Genomic DNA, 19,922 nt, shown 5'->3' on the forward strand with positions numbered 1-19,922 from the left:
ATTGGCTGTTAAATGGCATGACCATCTCTCCCTTGTCTCCATGAAGATTGTGAGGGGCACAAATTCGACTGGGCATCAGTGAAACTTATGGCGCAAGCAAACACAAGGCATGAAAGAGACTTCCTAGAACCATGGGTTTCCATGAACAATCCATAAATAGACACGTAGACCTTAATCCTATTTATAAGCCAATGCGGGCAAAATTCCAGACCACAACGCACAGAGTTCGCCACTCAACCAATCAGTGACAAGACACTTCTGCTACATCACAAACGAGCTTCCATAATGATGACCAATCAACTAATTGATAAGTATCTGAAGGCCAAATATTTGGAGGACGTGCTGCAAATTAACAGTGCATTGATGATGTCTCCTCATATGGTGATGAAACGTTTGCAAAGGAATTACCAAGATCAGAAAACAACTCAAACCAAGAGGAAGGAGTTTTGAAGAGGATTTAGGGAGCAAGATTTAGTACAGACAGAATGGTTAATGTTTGGAATGCCCGGCCAGAGATGGTGGTGGAATCAGATACAACTATTACATTTATGAAGTATTCGGACAGACATTTAAATCAGTAAGGCATGAAAAGATATGATCCTAATGCAGGGTGCTCCTAAAGATTGACAAAGGGGTCAGCGCACATGTTCTGAGCAAAGGGGCCATCTCTGCTCTGTACAACTCCTTGACACTGTAAACAAGAGGTCCACAGACCATTCACGGAATCATGAAATTACAGCACAGCATTTGGCATGTTGGCTCTATGTAAAACCAGTCCAATTGGTCCTATTCCCAGACAAAGGCAATCAGCAATTGAAACAGATAACTAATTTTGAAATTTATTCATAGACATTATAGTACAGAAATAGAAAACTACCATCTTAAATCATAATATCTGAGGAATGTCCAAAAATATATCTCGTACCAAAACAATTGACTAAAGACACATAGGATAATATTTCTGATGCAAACGTAAACATTTCCCCACAGACATTCAGAAACGGATGTACAGTTATTCAACATGTATCAGATACCTGGCAGTTTTTCATAAGTTTACATTTGTTTCTTATGCACGAAATTTATAAAATGATTTTAAAAATTAGCTTGGCTACAATCCAAGGTCTCTCCTACACCTGCTTCTGGGAATTGAAAAATAATAATTTGTTTTGTATCAAACGTACCAATGGTGCAAGTGCATTGTATTTGCAAATCACAAAAGTAAATATTAAAAGCCTTCCGATCTGTCCTACTCATTACAAACTAATGAAAATCTAGTGAGTAATTTGAACATCAGTTATTACACCAGTTTGGGTCCAATCCACAAAAAAAAGTCAGCAATGAATAATACTGGCAAAAGAAGAGCAATTTACAACTTCCAGCTCCCACCAGCGTACACAGTATTTTAAATGGGATAAAATGCAATACCATGAAAGGGCACTGTATTCATAGCAGCAAGGTGGTACAACATAACCATCACAATTTTCTACTGTTTCTAAAAAATATCAATCACTTGATTTACACAGTACATCAACAATAACAATCAAAATCCTTGAAGATATAGCTTCAACTTTATCAGATCGGTAATAAGGACCACCACAACTTTTTTGAAAGCAAATAGGAATGGTCAATAGATGCTAGTCTGAAATCCACGTCTTGAGAATGAACAACAGTAAGAGATAGGTCTGCCAATGCTACTCATCACTGTTTGTTACAAATATATACATTTTTGAAAACTTAATTGGAAAGATCATAAAATGAAATATGAAAAATGGAAATTGCATTATTTTAATCCGTACTTCTCACAAAGTTATCAAGTATTAGTTACAGAACAAAATATAAGTTTTAACATTTACCTATGATGATAATTACATATACATTTTAAAAAATCCATTTTAGGTGTGATTTCAATCTATAGAAAAAAATACTACATATGTTTGCTCAGATTTCACCCAACAAAAAGTTTGCAATATACAAGTATATCTGCATGTTAATCATTGTGTTATCTTACAAATTTTAACATTAATTGTAGTTGGTTTCTTATGCCCGCCCATTTGCCTCCACTCCTCCCACTCTCAAAACATGAAAGTTGGCATTTAAACTTTACACACAAAAATCGATGCTCTGGTTTAGTTCTTGCTGATTTGCAGAGACTCAATTCAAAATGTAAATCTTCTTTCTCTTTCATTGTTAAGAGCTTGCACTGTATTTTAGTGCAACAATTCATATTGTGTCCCTTATGCTTCCCTTACTCAAAAGTATTTTTGTGGGAAATAATAAAGTTATAAATTATTCTAAAACAAATAAAGAGATAAGTTGATGCCAAAATAATCCAGTCATTACACTGATAAATTTGAATCATGAGTTGACTTTTAATAACCAAGGCAGTTTAGTCTTATTTCATAAACCTGACAATAGTCAACTACCAATGTCAAGCTATCTAATTCTTAAACTAAACCCAAAAAATACTAGTTTTCAATCTGTGATGACTTTATTTAAGTTTGATCTATGCAGACAGTACGACCCCAATTAGTCATCTTTTATTTTTAATTACTTTGCAGTCTTTCTGCATTTTTATCTTACTTGAAATGAAAATTATTTTCTCCAAAGAAAACAGGAAGTATTGGATGGAAAAAGTACAGTATGTTCAGGGATAATGCCATACCATGTTTCTCTAACTCCATCTGATTTGCTTCAAAGAGTCCAGAATGAGGGAGGCAATTGAGAGATATGTATAGGATTTATTCAGATGTCAGCTGGTAATGAATGAAAACAAGAATGGTAGTCAATGGAAGTCAGCTTTTTCCTATTCAAGAGGAAGGGTTGAACAACTTGTCTTTACGTCAAGACAATGAGTACTAGAAATGAAAAAGATGTGTTCCATGTGCCATCAAGTATTAAACAAGAATGATAATGATGTAAACATAAAATTCATTTATACTGTTAAATCCCTCCAGTAGGAAGTTTGTTTACAAATTCCAAAGTAGTCATGACTAGCATTTAGTTTAGTGTTTAATCTGTTTAAGGCAATGAGTATTTTGTGCAATTGTTTATTTTAATACATCGTACCTGATTTACATCTTCCTGGACTGTGGTCAGCAGAGACCAGACAACAATAATCAAAAGATGGGATAGGAATAATAGCAAAAGATGGGATAGGAGTCACAAGAGACTGCAGATGCTGGTATCTGGAACAACAAAATATTTGTTTAACTCAGCAGCTCCGGTACAGGTCTTGATGCAGGGTTTTGACCCCAAGTGATGATGATTCCTTTGCACATGTGCCCATCCCCGACAAAGATGCCACTTGAACTACTGAGTTCCTTCAGCAGAGAGTTTGAATTAAATTTATTTAGGCAGTCAAACCTCTGAACATTAAAAACAATGTACTTTTCAGTGATTTAGAAATAAATGTGAACAAGTGCAAAACAAATCTTAACCATGCATTATCCAGTTAAAAGCACAACTGTAATTTTAAGCTTGTCAATGCTTTATGTTATATTTTCCTATACTTTCAAATATTTTATTTTATTTTCAGGTGGGTTTGCATAGGCAAGAATACATTTGTTATCATTCCTGATTTTCCTACAGTGTGATTATGCACTTTCTTTAGCTATTAGTGGTGAATTGGGGAATGGAGTTGAGGTATGGTGAGAGGGGTTAATGTTGGAGTAGTTGGTCATAGTTATTCATTGGTGAAAAGACTGGAGGATTTGGCGAGATTGGGTGGATGGACTTTGTCAGGGCAAAGGAGGTATTGGGTGCTGAGGTACAACAGCAAGTTGGCTGGTGCTAAGGTTCAGAGAAAAGAAATTAAAGCACCTACATGGAATTCAATGCTATATACATGGTCAATGGCCCAGGGAAGTTGTTTGATTCAATGAAGTTGAGAGCCATCATCTTTTGGTAGAGATAGACAACCAATTCTATTTGTAGTTATTAAATATTCAATGGCAACAATTTAAAAGTAGGAGAGGTAACATTTGTGCCTTTGCCTATCAATTAAGTTATTTGGAAGTTTATCAAAGTAATCTGATTCTTTTTTGTGAGAATCTGCTCTGCACAAATCAACTGAACTCGTAACTGCCAGTCAAAAATGAAAAAATAATGTTTTGTCATTCAGCACAAATAAAATCTGGAGTTACGAGATACATTATAATGTTAACAAATGAAAAAGCAACACCACTATGTCTGAAAATAGAGAAAAAACTTTTTAAAAGACTCTTCTTAAGTTGTTTTATAGTAACTCAATCAACTATTGGCTATAATCAGTTTCGTTATTCAGGGAAGAACTAAAATCTACAAAACGTTACTTAAAACAAAAAGATTAAAAACAAGTGGAATGTTTTTTATAATAAAAATAGAGGGGAAGCACAGTTCAGCTGATCTATACTGAAAGTCTGTCTGGCAGGTGCTACCTCTTTTTAAAAACTGGAATTTAACATTGATAAATTGAACACAATACACAATAGACATTAAAGATAGTATTATAATACTGGTTCCTCATTGAGTTCAGTTTTGACATTAGTCTGTCCTTTGCTAAACTCTACCATGGTCAGAATAACTGCCTTTGGCTCTGCTATTGACTACTGTACATGAAATTTGCTACCTAAAACTTCTGCTACCTAGGAATAACTAGACCCATATTTTTAAAATATAAAATGTTTTCAGTAGTTCCTCTGTAACTTATCTAAGTCTCTGAAACGATGATAGTTTGAGATTGAAAATCGTCCATTTGTTTTCCTTTTGACATCAATAAATTTTAAATTATGAATTAATTCTAAAAGTATAGCTTTGTCCTCTTTCTTTAAAAAAATCTATATCAACTGACAGCAAATGATAAATCCTACCAAGCCAAACCAAGCATGGCTCCTATTTTTTCTTTTAGTAAGTGGTAGGAGGGAGTAAACATGTTTCTGGATCCTAAAGTGCAAATTTTGTGTAGAGCTACTAACAGGACACATTAATGAAATGCAATATAGGGCAGAATGCAATCCAAAGATACAGGGGACAATACAAGAGGCTCTTGCACTTTGGATGTGGTATTAATCCTAAAACAGCCTATTTAATCCATAAAGAATAATACTGTCTTATCATCTGCTTGTTAGACCTTCAGTAACTTGTGAAAATAAATCATTACAAATTTAACAAAAGCTTTTCCTGAAAAAGAAAAATACAAGTTCATGATCAGCCTAAAAAGAACAAAAAAATCCATATGATGTTTGAAAAATGTCTTATTCTGGAGTAGCAGCTTCAATGCCATTTGTTAATATCCTGTAAATTCTCACTGAGTGAAAATAACAATTCAAAAAATTTATCTCATAGAAAAAAGAGACAGTAGACATGGACATGTTGAAACAAAGGGCATGTTTCTCTTCTGCACAAGTCAGTGACTATAACAGTCAGTGTTTCCAGTGGAATCTTGCTGCTCATCAGGCATGGAGAATGAAGCTGGGATCAATAAATAATACTGAAACAAACTCCATTTTTGTTCCACACCTTATCTTGTCTCTCCCTCTATTACACTGTGTTTTTTCACAAATGAAGCTTTGAATATAAAGATGTGCTCACAAGCATTGCAGGAAGAGTTTCAAGTTGTGCTGTCTTTAACTGGCAAGGCCTTGAGTGAGATGAACCTCGATACAATTGCTCTGCATCCAGACTTGAGATGTGTATGTTTGTGTAACTAATGAATAATTCTCATATATAGTACTGATGATACTCTTCAGTAAAATGATCCGTCATCTGTCACGGCAATGAAAGGTAAGCTGTGGGTGCTGCCATCCTTGCTTGTACTTTTCTTCTTGTTCCAGGTTGTCAACAACCCCGAACCTTTGCTGGAATCAGCAATTTTCCTGCTGTTCTCTTTATCACTGCCAGAGAAGATGCTTGTCGAGGACATTGTACCTAGAAGTGATTTCCTGTCTGCCTGGAAGAAAGAAAAAGTGGAATGAATAGTAAACTGCTAAATGAAAAGTCTGCCATCAGGCACAGACTCATAATTTAATACAGAAGAACCATTTTCAAAACTGGCCTTTGAAACTAGATTAAAAGACTGTTAGGTAGCACTTAAGGTTAAGAGATACAATGCTCTAATTACATTGCATGGGCTACTTCAATAGATTTCAATAGGTACATTTAATGTAAGAGAAATGTGTACAATATACATCCTGAAATAATAATTCTTCTTATTACTACTTATTCTACTTAACAGTCCCTACTGATTTTAGCCATGAGGAGATAAGAAACTTAGAGCAGGAGTAGGATACCAGCCTCACAAGCTAGCTCCACATTTAATATGATCATGGCTGTTATGACCCAGGTCTCATCTCCTGTTCTATACCGGATCTCAATTCCCTGAACTTTCAAAAGTCTCTCTATGCGCTCTTTAAACAGAGCGATGATCAAGCCTCCGTAATCCTCTGGGGCAAAGATTTCCAGAGATTCGCCATCCTCTGCAATCAGTAATTACAACAATAGGGAGCATTCATTTAAAAAGAAATACTTGGGAACTATATCCTCTCATTCAAAATTTTCCCACCTGTAGAAACATCTTGACATCTATCCTATCATGGTCCCCAAGGATCTTACACATTTCAATAAGCTCAACTCTTATTCTTTTCAATTCCAAAGAATAGTCATCAAAAATTTTAGCTGCTCATGATAGGACGACTCCCTCATCAGAATCAAGTTTACTATCACCGGGATATGTCATGGAATTTGTTACAGGAATTAGCGTAGTGAATCACTTTTGGATTGCTTTCAATGCCACTATATTTTTTCTTAAATAAGAGGACCAAGATATTGCATGTTATTCCAGGTGGGGCCACACTAGCACTCTTGTTATATGATTATGACAAGATCTTCTCATTTATATACTCAAACCCTTTAGCAATAAAATGCCCATATGTAATTTGTTTTCCTAATTACTTGCTGTACCCGCCTGCTAACTTTTTGCAAGCAACACACACAAAATGCTGGAGAAACTCAACAGGCCAGGCAGCATCTATGGAAAAGAGTACAGTCGATGCTTCGGACCGAGGCCCTTTGGCAGGACTCTTTTCCATAGATGCTGAATGGCCAGCTGAGATCCCCCAGCATTTTGTGTGTTGCTTGGATTTCCAGCATCTGCAGATTTTCTCTTGCTTGTAACTTTTTGCAATTCCTGCAGAAGTAGACCAAGGTTCCTATATTTCATTCGTGTGTAAACTTTCATCAGTTAGATAATATCTGTGATTTTTCTCCATCGAGATAACTTGGCAATGCCAATTTGGTAGAGATCCCACAATGAATTCAGATAGTATTCCCACAGGGAGAATTAACATATTGAGGGAAGGTTTGGCTAGTGGTATTCCCAAGTTCAGGAAGTTTTTAGAGTTTATTGCATGTCTGTCTTCTTTTCGTTTCTTCCCAAACCTACTTATTCTACATGTAGTAAATGTTGGAAGGTGGTACACTCAACTTAAATTTAACTTTACTGTTAATAGGGAAGATCAGAGTTCAACCAAATAAAATCAACATCTGACACCAAGCAAGGATCAATTAGCAGCAGAAGTAGGAAGTCATCCTGATTGTTTTTTCACATCTCATCATTATTGCTTTGGGAAACCACTAAAGCATTGTGAAAGATACCAACTCTAGATGAGAACAGAAGTGTCCATGTTAGGACATTCTAGAACTATGAAATTATATGGATAACAGATATTCATTAAAAATGGAAATTAGTGTTCAGGAAATAAAACCTGTTCACAATTCAGCTTCGACTGATATTTCAATGACGTCGAAATCAGTCATTTGGTGTGGGACCTTCTGATTCTGTGCTATTGCAACTGTGCAGGAAATGTCAACAAATGAATGTTGATATTCATGAGTGTGGCAATGCAGCATTCTAACTGGCTGCATCACCGTTTGGTATGGGGAAGGGGGGGCTACTGCACTGGATCAAAGTAATTGGTACAGTGATTAGATATTAGCATGTAACAAATTCAGATTCTTGCTCCAAGTTTCTCATAAAAGTAACCAACTCTAAAGTGCCTACATGTGGTGATATCCTAATTGTACTATTGACTTACACAACTATCAACTCACCACTTATCATTAAAAGTCACATCTAATAGTTATCACTTACATTATTCTGGTGTTCAAAAGTATTTAGTGTTATTACACCAATCTTGACACTCTCTGTGCTGGTAGTTTTCAGTAACTGAACAACTTCAGAATGCTTGGACCACTTGCAATCCTGTTCATTCACTGAGACAATGTAGTCGCCTTCTCGAAGACCGGCTTTCTGAAAAAAATTCATCAGTCTCAGTTTATCTCTCATTACAAGAACGCAGTACAAATATCACAAGGAAATACATAGAGTACTCTCCAAATAGGCCAAAACATTCTAAGCCAGGAGCTCTAATTCATATGGCCACACTTTTAACTCCTACAAGAAATGTCACCTCTGTCAAGGGAAAATGGAGCAAGGACAACTTCCCAAAGGAAGAACACTTAAAGTCATCTTCTTCAAGGTCAATCAATGCTTGTCTTGCAATAAAACACTTATGAGGTGTAAACTAAAAGCATCTTGTAGTAGGTGTTAACAAAAAACTCACTCTCTCCCGCTCATCTCTAAATTGTATCAGAAGCAATCTGTGAACAGATTTTAATACTTGCCACCGACTCAGTATTTTTGTTCTGTAAGGTCAGTAAGTAATAGAAGTAGTAAAATCATTAAAACATTACCTCTTTACACTCAAAAGCATTAAGAGAGGAATTAGGACTAATCTGATCGCTTGCTAAGAATTGGCATGGAGGCCAAGGGCTGAATGGAGGCCAAGTCTACTCCAACATTCCATCATGGTTGATCCCACATCCCACTCAACCACATGCACCTGCCTTTTCACATATCCTCTGATGCCCTAACCTATCAGAAAACTATCAACTTCCGCTTTAAATATACCCACGGACTTGACCTTCACATAGTCTGAAGCAAAGCATTCCACAGAGTCACTACTCTCTGGCTAAAAATATTCTTCCTTACCTCTGTTTTAAAGGGTCGCCCCTTCAATTCTGAGGCTGTGCCCACATCATCGGAAATATCCTTCCCATATCCACCCTATCCAGTCTTTTCAACATTTGGTAGGTTTCAATGAGTCTCTCCAGCATTTTTCTAAATTTAAGTGAGTACAGGCCTAAAGCTGCCAAACACTCCTCATATGTTAACACACATCAAAGTTGCTGGTGAATGCAGCAGGCCAGGCAGCATCTCTAGGAAGAGGTACAGTCGACGTTTCGGGCCGAGACCCTTCGTCAGGACTAACTGAAGGAAGAGCTAGTAAGAGATTTGAAAGTGGGAGGGGGAGGGGGAGATCCAAAATGATAGAAGAAGACAGGAAGGGGAGGGATGGAGCCAAGAGCTGCACAGGTGATTGGCAAAAGGGATATGAGAGGATCATGGGACAGGAGGCCCAGGGAGAAGGAAAAGGGGAGGGGAAAAAAACCCAGAGGATGGGCAAGGGGTATAGTCAAAGGGACAGAGGGAGAAAAAGGAGAGAGAGAGAAAGAATGTGTGTATATAAATAAATAATGGATGGGGTACGAGGGGGAGGTGGGGCATTAGCGGAAGTTAGAGAAGTCAAGTCCTTCCAGGTGAGGCAACACTTCACCTGTGAGTCGGCTGGGGTGATATACTGCGTCCGGTGCTCCCGATGTGGCCTTCTATATATTGGCGAGACCCGACGCAGACTGGGAGATCGTTTTGCTGAACATCTACGCTCTGTCTGCCAGAGAGAGCTGGATCTCCCAGTGGCCACACATTTTAATTCCACATCCCATTCCCATTCTGATATGTCTATCCATGGCCTCCTCTACTGTAAAGATGAAGCCACACTCAGGTTGGAGGAACAACACCTTATATTCCATCTGGGTAGCCTCCAACCTGATGGCATGAACATTGACTTCTCTAGCTTCTGCTAATGGCCCACCTTCCCCTCGTACCCCATTCGTTTCTCTCTCTCTCCTTTTTCTCCCTCTGACTATACCCCTCGCCCATCCACTGGGTTTTTCTCCCCTCCCCCTTTTTCTTCTCCCTGGACCTCCTGTCCTATGATCCTCTCATATCCCTTTTGCCAATCACCTGTCCAGCTCTTGGCTCCATTCCTCCCCCTCCTGTCTTCTCCTATCATTTTCGATCTCCCCCTCCGCCTCCCACTTTCAAATCTCTTACTAGCTCTTCCTTCAGTTAGTTCCGATGAAGGGTCTCGGCCCGAAACGTCGACTGTACCTCTTCCTAGTGATGCTGCCTGACCTGCTGCGTTCACCAGCAACCTTGATGTGTGTTGCTTGAATTTCCAGCATCTGCAGAACTCCTCGTGTTTGCTCATATGTTAACCCCTTCATTCCCAGAATCATCCTTGTGAACCTCCTCTGAACTCTCTGACAACACATCCTTTCTGCGACATGGGGCCCAAAACTGTTGACAATATCCCAACTGCAGGCTGATTAGTGTCTTATAAAGCCTCAGCATTATCTCCTTGCTTTTATATTCGACTCCCCTTGAAATAAATGCCAACATTGCATTCGCCTTCTTTACCACAGACTCAACCTTTAAATTAATCTTATGGTAGTCTTGCACGAGGACTCCCAAGTCCCTTTGCACCTCTGATGTTTAAATTTTTTCCTCATTTAAACAATAGTCTGCACTATGGGTTCCTTTTACCAAAATGCATTATCATACATTTCCCAACACTGTACTCCATCTGCCACTTTTTTGTCTAAGACCTACTGCAACAACAATGCAGTACCTATCAGCACTACCTATCTCTTCACCTATCTTCATATCATCTGCAAACTTTGCCACAAAGCCATCAATTCCATTATTTAAATCATTGACAAACAATGTGAAAAGTAGCGGTCCCAATACTGACCCCTGAGAAACACCACTAGTCACTGGCAGCCATCCAGAAAAGGCTCCCTTTATTCCCACTCGCTGCGACTGCCTGTCAGCCATTCCCCTATCCATGCCAGTATCTTTCCTGTTGCGTCATAGGATTTCATCTTGTTAAGCAGCCTCATGTGAGGCACCTTATCAAATTCCTTCTGAAAATCCAAGTAAATGACATCCACTGCCTCTCTTTTGTCCACCCTGCTTCTTACTTCCTCAAACAACTCTAACAGATTTGTCAGGCAAGATTTCCCTTGACAGAAACCATGCTGACTTTGACTTATTTTATCATTAGTCTCCAAGTACCCCAAAACCGCATTCTTAATAATGGACTCCCAACACTTTTCCAACCACTGAAGTTGGGCTATAATTTCCTTTCTTTTCCATTCCTCCCTTCTTGAAGAGTAGAGTGACATTTGAAACTTTCCAGTTCTCAGAGGCCATGCCCAAATCAAAGGATTCTTGAAAGATCATGACCAATGCATCTCTTCAGCAACTTCTTTCAGGACCATGAGATGTAGTCCATCTGGTTCAGGTGACTTATCCACTTTAAGACCTTTCAGTTTGCCTAGCACTTTTTACTTTGTAAAAGCAATGGCACTCACTCCTGCTCCCTGATAGTCATGGACCTCTGACACACTGCTGGTGTCTTCCACAGTGCAGACTAATGCAAAGTACTCATTAAGTTCACCTGCCATATCTTTGTCCCCCATTACTACCTCACCAGCATCATTTCCCAGTGGTCATAATAACTTCTTTATTATTATTATTCAGTGTGACATCAGTAAGTTAATGGAAGGTATTCTAAGGGAGAGGATATATAAGCATTTGGATAGATATGTCCTGATTTGGAATAGTCATGTACCTATGACAACATGAGTTTGTGCCTGGTAGGTCGTATCTAACCAATCTTGTAGAGCTTTCAAAGAGGTTACCAGTAAAGTTGATGAAGGAAAGGCAACGGCTGTTGTCTACATGGATTTTAGCAAGGCCTTTGACAAATTCCCACATAGGAGGCTGGTCAAGAAAGTTTAGTCGCTTGGCATTAATGATGAAGTAATTAACTGGATTCAACATTGGCTTAGTGGGAGAAGCCAGAGAACAGTAGTAGATGGTTGCCTCTCTGACTGAAGCCCTGTGACTAGTGGTGTGCCACAGGGATTGGCACTGGGTCCATTGTTGTTTGTCATCTATTTTAATTTGGATGATAGTGTACGAAATGAGATCAGCACATTTGTGGATCACACCAAGATGGGGGTCACAGTGGATAGTGAGGAAGGCTATCAAAGCATGCAGCAGGGTCTAGACCAGCTAAAAAAATGACAAATGGAATTTAATGCAGACAAGTATGAGATATTACACTTTGGGAGGACCAACCAGGGCAGGTCTTACACGGTGAGCAGAAGAGCACTGAGGAATGCAGTAGAACTAAGGGATCTGGGAATATAGATCCATAATTCCATAAAAGTGGCATCACAGGTGGAGAGAGTGGGAAAGAGAGCTTTTGTCAAATTGGTCTTTATAAATCATAGTATTGAGTACAGGAGTTAGGATGTTATGTTGCAGTTGTATAAGACACTGGTGAGGCCAAATCTGGAGTATTATGTGTAGTTCTGGTCACCTATCTATAGGAAAGATATCATTAAGATTGAAAGAGTACAGGGAAAATTTACAAGGATGTTGCCAGGTCTTGAGTACTGGAGTTAGAGGGAAAGGTTGAACAGGTTAGGACTTTATTTTCTGGAGCGTAGGAGAATGAGCATTTTCTATTCATACTTTAATACAGAATTACATTGCGAGACATTAAGTAACATTTACGAAGAACGGTAATCAATATACCACTAAACTCCATCCTGTAAGAAATAGTTATTACAAAACACGAAAGATGGTGTGACAGTGTTCAATACTGTTAATACCCCAGTAGCAGCAATACAGGGAGAATAAGGGGAAAACAAAAGGCCATATCTGTACTTTCAAAATCTAAATAGAAATTGCTGGAAATGCTGAGCAGCTCAAGCAATGTTTGCAGAAAGAGAAATGTAACGTTTCAAATCAATGCCATTTCTGTTGACAGCTGGTTCCACATTCGCACTATCCTCTGAGTAAGGAAGTTCCTCTCACGTTCCCTTAAATATAATCAGTTGCTTGTGTACAAGTCTGAAAGACGTTCAGCTTTTTAATATTTGGTTACTTATCTTATCACAAAGCAGGAATAGAAATCCAAAGAATTTTATAACATCAATAATTTGGTGTGAAGAAGGCTTACATCTGCAGAGCCATCAGGGACTACGCCTGCAATAAGGACAGGAGAATCACCACGCAGTGTGAATCCAAATCCCTTATCGCTTTTCTCAAGATGAATTTCTCTGACAGAGTTCCAACGGTTCTTGATGGAGAAAACTGACAATGGACCCTACAAAGGAAAGAAACAGAAATGAAGAAAAAGGCAAGGCATCATTTTTAGGTGCACACAGAGAAATCTCCAATTACTGTTTTGATAGTTAACACATGAGATGAATTTGTGTTTCAGATGTCTTACTTCCATCTCTTTCACTCTATGATAAATTAATAGTAATTTTTATGCTATAAGACAAAGTGAGACCTCCTTATTCATCCCAATGGAAGTGTTTCATTGTTAGATAATGGAGTTAGAAAATTAACCTAATATCTATGTTGTACATTTATTTGGTCATGGAATAACCTAGGTAACAAAAGAAAATAAAAACAGCACAAACTTGGAATCAAGTTTTGGTTTAAAATATAATCCTCAAAGTCAGCCATGTAATTGTGGAAAAGTCTCATATTATGCCTTACAGTGCCAAAATTTGGAGAAGTGCAGACAAGAAATCAACAGTTTATCAAAATGCTTTCCCCTTTGCAACTGATTCAACAAGTGATGGCAATTTTTACTTATGCTAACTTCATTTGATGTACAATTGTACAATAGCAGAATACTAAGGATGCTCAAGATCTAAATATAAAATAGATATTGCTGGAAATGCTTAGCAATTCAATATTTACAGAAAGAGAAATATAACGTTTCAGGTAAGTGGCCGTTCACCAGTTCAGATAGGAGGTCATCTACCTGAAATACTGCTTTTCTCTCTTTACAGATGCTACTTGACATAATGAATATTTTCAGCATTTTCAATTCATACTTCAATACAAGTTACATTGCAAGACATTAACAGTTATGAAATTATAAAACATTAATATTTACACCACTACACAGTTTTTTATAAGATGGAGTTATTACAAAAGAAAAAGGAGTAATAGTGAGGTATTTTAATTTCAATATTGTTAACAATCCAGTTGCAACAAGCTAACACAGAGAGTATAAGGGGAAAATGAAAGGCCATTTAAACCATTGTATTTGTACTAGTCAACCTTCCAGCACTATGTACACAGTCTGGCAGATCATGGCTCTTCAAGTACATGTAATAAGATGTGCTTCAGATGTCTGCCTTTACCATGCTTTGAGACAGCAAATTCAAGATCCCAACCACCTTCTAGATTACAAAGGCTCTTCTCTAACCCTTCCACAAATTACTTTAAATCTATGCCAACAGGATTTGATCAATGGCCATTCACCAGTTTTGATGAAAGTTCATCTACCTAACGTACATATTGTTTCACATTTTTTGGATTCAATTCAATTTGTCATTTTTAGGCCATGAGACATAGGCCATTTGGCTCATCGACTCTGCTCCACCATTCCATCTTGGCTGATCTTTATCCCTCTCAACCTCATTCTCTTGCCTTCTCCCCAAAACATTTGACACCTTTATTATTCAAGAATCTATCAACCTCTGTTTTAAATATACACAATGACTTGGTCACCACAGCCATATGTAGCAATGGATTCCACAGATTCACCACCCTCTGGTTAAAGAAATACCTTCTCATCTCTGTTCTAAAGGGACATCCCTCTATACTGAGGCTGTACTCTCTAATCTTAGGCTCTCTCAACATAGGAAACATCCTCTCCAATTGAATCAACTGAAACACCTTGACTGCATGCATGTCTCCAAAAACAGATCTCCATTTAACTAATTATGTGACTTTCAAAACCAATTGGTTGCACCAGTGATGTTTTGGTATGTCATATTGGGGGGGGGGGGGTGAATATTTATGCAATCAGTTGTTTTGTGTTTTATATTCATAATTAATTTAGATCACTTTGTAGAGATCTTTGACATGAAAGAGTCTTTTTCCCTGTGCCTTCCAAATTCCTCCCAGAAATATCAGCCATTGCTATCTACCATCATTTCTGATAGTATCCCCTTCCAATCAACTTTGGCCAGCTCCTCTCTCTGTAATTCCCTTTACTTCACTGCAATCCTTTTCTGCCCAACTGTCCACCAAACCTGATCATCTATACCTTTCTGAACCCTTAAAACTTTCCTCACTGCATATTTGTAAAGCTTATTTATTATACGCTACATTTAGATCTAAATCATTAAAATATCCTTCAAACATCTAAAAACCAGTGAAATCCACTTCCTCAGGATCAAGGATGATATTCTTCCACTCATTTTTGCTGGTTCTAATGTGGCTAATGACTCTAATAAGAGAAACAAACTCTTCTACAGATGTGGCAGGACGTGCCTGAAAAAGATGAGGAAATGGAAAGATTCCTTGACCTTACAAATAGTTTCTGTGCTCTCTTCTTGCAATGGTTTGCAATTCACAACATCATTCCAAATGCTACTTCTCCACTTGGACCATGTCAGAGGCTAGAGGTTCCCAGCAGTCAATGACAGTTAATACCCTCTCACACCAAGAGTCCAGAATAAACTGTCTATTTTGGGAGTAGAGTGCTGGGCATGTGGCAATCTCAACTCTGCTGACTGACAGCAAATAGGGTCTCACTGTCAGCAGTGCTGCCACCAGGATGCTTATTCTTCCAGTGAACTTTTGAAGGTTTTGAAGAAACTGAGTTAAAGTAGTTTGCAGTGATTTGAAGGACCTACTGAAAATAGTCATTGAAGCACTTATACGGGAAGGAATCATTGCTGCCGTTAGATCATGCATTTTGTGTCAGTTCTAAAGAATGTTCTTTAAAATATGGTTTTCCCCAAATAACCCAATGGTGTGCTGACATATTCAAGGCTATGGTGAATTTCAGATTCAAAGTCTACCTCCGTTCAGAGGTGGCTCCTAAGATGTGGGAAATACTCCATGGTTTCATGGTAAATTTTTATGATAGAGCAGTGCCAGGCTGGTAGAGATCCTTGGTCTTGCAGATGTTGAATGTAAGACCCATTTTCCCATACTGTTACAGTGAATGAGTGAACATAGTCCTGAAGTACATCCTTTGAGCATGTGTACACATAAGCTCATGTACTTAAGTTGAGTGACTTTGGTCTTGGATTACGTTCACTGCAGGACGCAAAGTTTTCCATTATTTTTAAAAATTAGCTAAACTTAACGTAGTAAGCTTGTTGGAAGTAAGACAAGTCCACGCAGTGAGAAAGACTGAGAAAAGTGCAGGGCAGTTCACTGACCCATTCTGTTGATGCACCAATGGTTAGTATCACTGCTTGCATGGCATCATTCAGCATTCCTAAGATGGATAACAATTTTTATGGACAGCTAAGTTTGAGGATGGTGTTCCACGATCTCTACCATTGGTGGAGTCAAATGTTTCAATGAGATTGAAGAAACTCATGTATAGTTGTGTAGCTCCCTCCATTTTTCTTGGAGCTGTTGCGTGATGAAAATCATGTCCATTGTGCCCCCAGATGGATGGAATTCACACTGTAACTTGGGAAGCAAGCCTGGCAACTGTGATGAGACAGTTAAGAAAGATCCTGTCAACTACTTTCCTAAGGCAATAACTGGGAGACCCGTGTTTCTTTCCACAGTCTAATGTTCAGCTTGTATCTTTTCTTGAAGATGGTTATCATAAGGCATCCTCCTCTTCTCAGACTGTGAAATTATTGCTTTATTGCTGAAGCCCTTCATTGCCAAGTTTTAAGATTTCAGCTCCAATGCTATCTGCTCCTAACACCTTATTATTTTTGGAATTGAGTTACGTCCTTCTTGACTTCACGTTGCTCAAGGAAGGCAGTGAGGCTGGCATGAATAGGATACTAAGGGATGCAATCCATATCCTGGAGAGAGTCATGGCTGAGGAAGCCATTGAAATGGATGTTGGCTACAACTTTAGAGAAATATGGGCCAAGCACAGGCAAATGGGATTACCTTAGATGAGCATCACCATTCTTTACACTCAGAAGGTGATTGGGCAGTAGACAGCTTTTAAGCACTGGAGAAACCACATGTGATGGCTGTCACCAAGTAGCTGAGCCTCTAACATTCTCTATATCTAATCTCTGATCCAGTCTTTCTCAACTTTTTTGCCTTGGAGGAACCCTTGAAACAATTTTCAGGTCTCGAGGAACCCCTGCATAAAAATTATTATATCTAGATTATATCTAGAGCTCACTGAACATTAATGTGATCAGTAAGCTGTTAATTATAATAATCCAAAAATAAATGTCAATGCTCTTTTGAGCAGAGAATGAATTTTTAGCCAACCTTTCTTGAAAAAAAAACACAAATAGTTAAGCTTAGCTTATCCTTCTTGAAATTATGCTTTCTTTCTCTGTCATAAATTGCAAAACCTCGTAAGGCAAACATAATAAATTTCTCAATTCTCGGTCAAAGTAAGCACATATGGATTTCACCTTCAACTGAAACGAGAAAATTTCTATCCTTGCTCTTGATGCTTGTTAAACAAGAAAAAACTCGTTCACACTTGTAAAATGTTGAAAATTGCAGCAAAATGTTCATTGCTTTCCTATGAATAGCAGCATACTCTCACAGAAATTAAGAATTTGTCCGGGGCAGATCAGTAAATCTCATCTTGAGTGCACGATCAGCGTGCAGCTCACAAAGTTCCTCCTCTTCTCTCAAAGTCAAGTTCTGAGGCTGAGCAGAAGATTAAGAGAAAGGCTCCCCCACCCAGTCATACACTTGGTTTGAAAGAGGGGAAAAATACTGTTCAATCTTCTTCCAGGTGATTTTCAATAAGACTCGAGACTTTCTGATATCCTTCCTCACTCTCAAGCCCTAACAGCAATTGAAACATTTCAAGATTTTCTTTTGCAGCATGATTTTTCCAAAGGTCTGGTTTCATTTTAAATCCAAGATTCTTGTCGCTTAAAGTCAAAAGATTTTCTCCAGGGCCTCGCAGAGAATTGTTCAACTGGTTCATATGATGAAAAACGTCTGCTTAGTAGGCTAGTTACGGCAGCCATTCTTCATCTTCGAAGCACTCAGCAAAATCTGGCCTACTATTTTCTTGAAAGTACTCCTGGAATTCACTTTTCAGCTCAAACACCCTGTTAAGAACTCTTTTTCTGCTAATCCACCAGATTTCTGTATGTAGCAGGAAATTGGTGTACGTTTTGTCCAGGTTTTCACACAGTTTTTTAATCATTCTCAAATGAACTGCACTTAAACCTACTAAATAAATTGCTTCCTTAATCCTTTTACTGACTGTGACTTTATTTTCAAAAGCTTTAATCTGTTTGTTTTCAGATTCCAATAGTCGTTTAAAATAATCACACTTTTACATGTCACATGGCTGTGATTTGTAGTCAAATGTCTTTTCAATTTTGCTAGAGCCATTACTACATTTGTAGATTGTTTGCCACAGACTAGGCACAATGGAATTGGACAACTTGGATCACCAGTCCATATAAAACACATTGAAATGAAGCTTTCATTGTAAGGATATGATATCGGCTGATTACTTTAGTCCCGCCCAATGCTCTTGTCTCCAGGACCCAGAAGAGGCTGGTGGACTTCTTCTGGGTCAACAGGAGGCATTGGGTCTCTGCTGCAGTCCTGAGTCCTCCGATAGTGGTGGGCGGTCAGTCATTGGTGTGCATGTGCACCCAACTGGCAGCTCTCCATGTCAGGAGCCTGCAGAAATACATGTATAATGATCAAGTTCCAAAATGGCATGCACTGGCAATGCACTTTCTCTGCCGGGATACTGGCTGCAGGAGGACTCACAGCTTCCCACAGACAGCATGAGCTGCACTGCTTTGAAGGATTGCCTCGCTTTTACCAAGAGCGGTTGAGGGAATGGGGGACTAGTCTCATCCAGACAGGGTCCTCCTGCACCGGTGGGGGACGGTGCTCTAGCTGCAAGGGGGACTGGTCCCCATCCTATCACAGCGAGTGTCGAGGGGTGTGGGGAAACGGAGGGGTTCCAGCTGCACCACCACACGATGGGCCGGAAGTGCTCGTTGGACTTAGGCCTCAGGTTACCATGTGGGAGAGGGTCCTGCATAACGTGAGCCATATCATGGGGATGCCCACTGTGTCCTTCTGTGATGCTCCAAACTGTTTCTTATACCAGCTGCTCTTGGACAACACTTTTACTTCATCTGCCAACCAGACTCAGCTTGCTGGTCTGTTACACCATTTGGTAGCGGAAGAGGTCCCCAGTGGAAATCTCTTTATGCAGGGGTCTTTCCTCTGTACATTGGAGACCTGGAATGGAAGGTGTTGGATAGGGCAGTACCGTACAACAGGGTTTTGAGCAGGTTCACCAACACCCCGTCTACCCGTCCATTTTATGGCCGGAAGGAGTCAGTGTACCACCTTTATATGGAGTGCGAGAGGTTGCAGGCCCTGTTTGAGTATTTGAAGGGGCTGCTGCTCAGATTCTGGTTGCATTTCAGTCCCACACTCCTTATAAACGGGCATCCAGTAAGGAAGGGGGCGGATTTACTGGTGGGCTTGCTCCTGGGCCTGGCCAAGATGGCCATCACGGGTCTAGGTGGCAGAAAGTCAAGGGCTCTGCCAGGGCTGACTCTCTGCCCCTCTTCCGAGGATACATTTGTGCTTGGCTGCCCTTGGAGAGGGAGCATACGGTCACAACGATTACAGTGGGGGATTTCCAGGAGTGGTGGGCATCCCAGGGAATTGACTGTTTTATAGACAGTAGTAATCATATTTTGATTTGAATTTATTC

General features: G+C 39.1%; 1 protein-coding gene across 2 annotated transcripts in view; it reads right to left on the bottom strand.

Moving 5' to 3' along the window:
* Positions 1-850: 850 nt before the first annotated feature.
* rhpn1 (rhophilin, Rho GTPase binding protein 1) overlaps positions 851-19,922 on the bottom strand; it is a 118,199-nt gene continuing 99,127 nt past the window's right edge. Inside the window, exons 13-15 of one of the 2 annotated variants that reach the window (XM_072259818.1) lie at positions 13,194-13,340; positions 8,126-8,284; positions 851-5,926 (exon numbers count right to left, since the gene is read on the bottom strand). In XM_072259818.1, the coding sequence (XP_072115919.1) occupies positions 5,723-5,926; positions 8,126-8,284; positions 13,194-13,340 (510 nt within the window). In that variant the 3' untranslated portion in view covers positions 851-5,722. The remainder of the gene's footprint in view (positions 5,927-8,125; positions 8,285-13,193; positions 13,341-19,922) is intronic. The other variant, XM_072259826.1, reaches the window with a different exon arrangement.

Source organism: Mobula birostris, chromosome 1 (genome assembly GCF_030028105.1).
Source record: "Mobula birostris isolate sMobBir1 chromosome 1, sMobBir1.hap1, whole genome shotgun sequence".
In the NCBI taxonomy this organism is placed as follows: Eukaryota; Metazoa; Chordata; class Chondrichthyes; order Myliobatiformes; family Myliobatidae; genus Mobula; species Mobula birostris.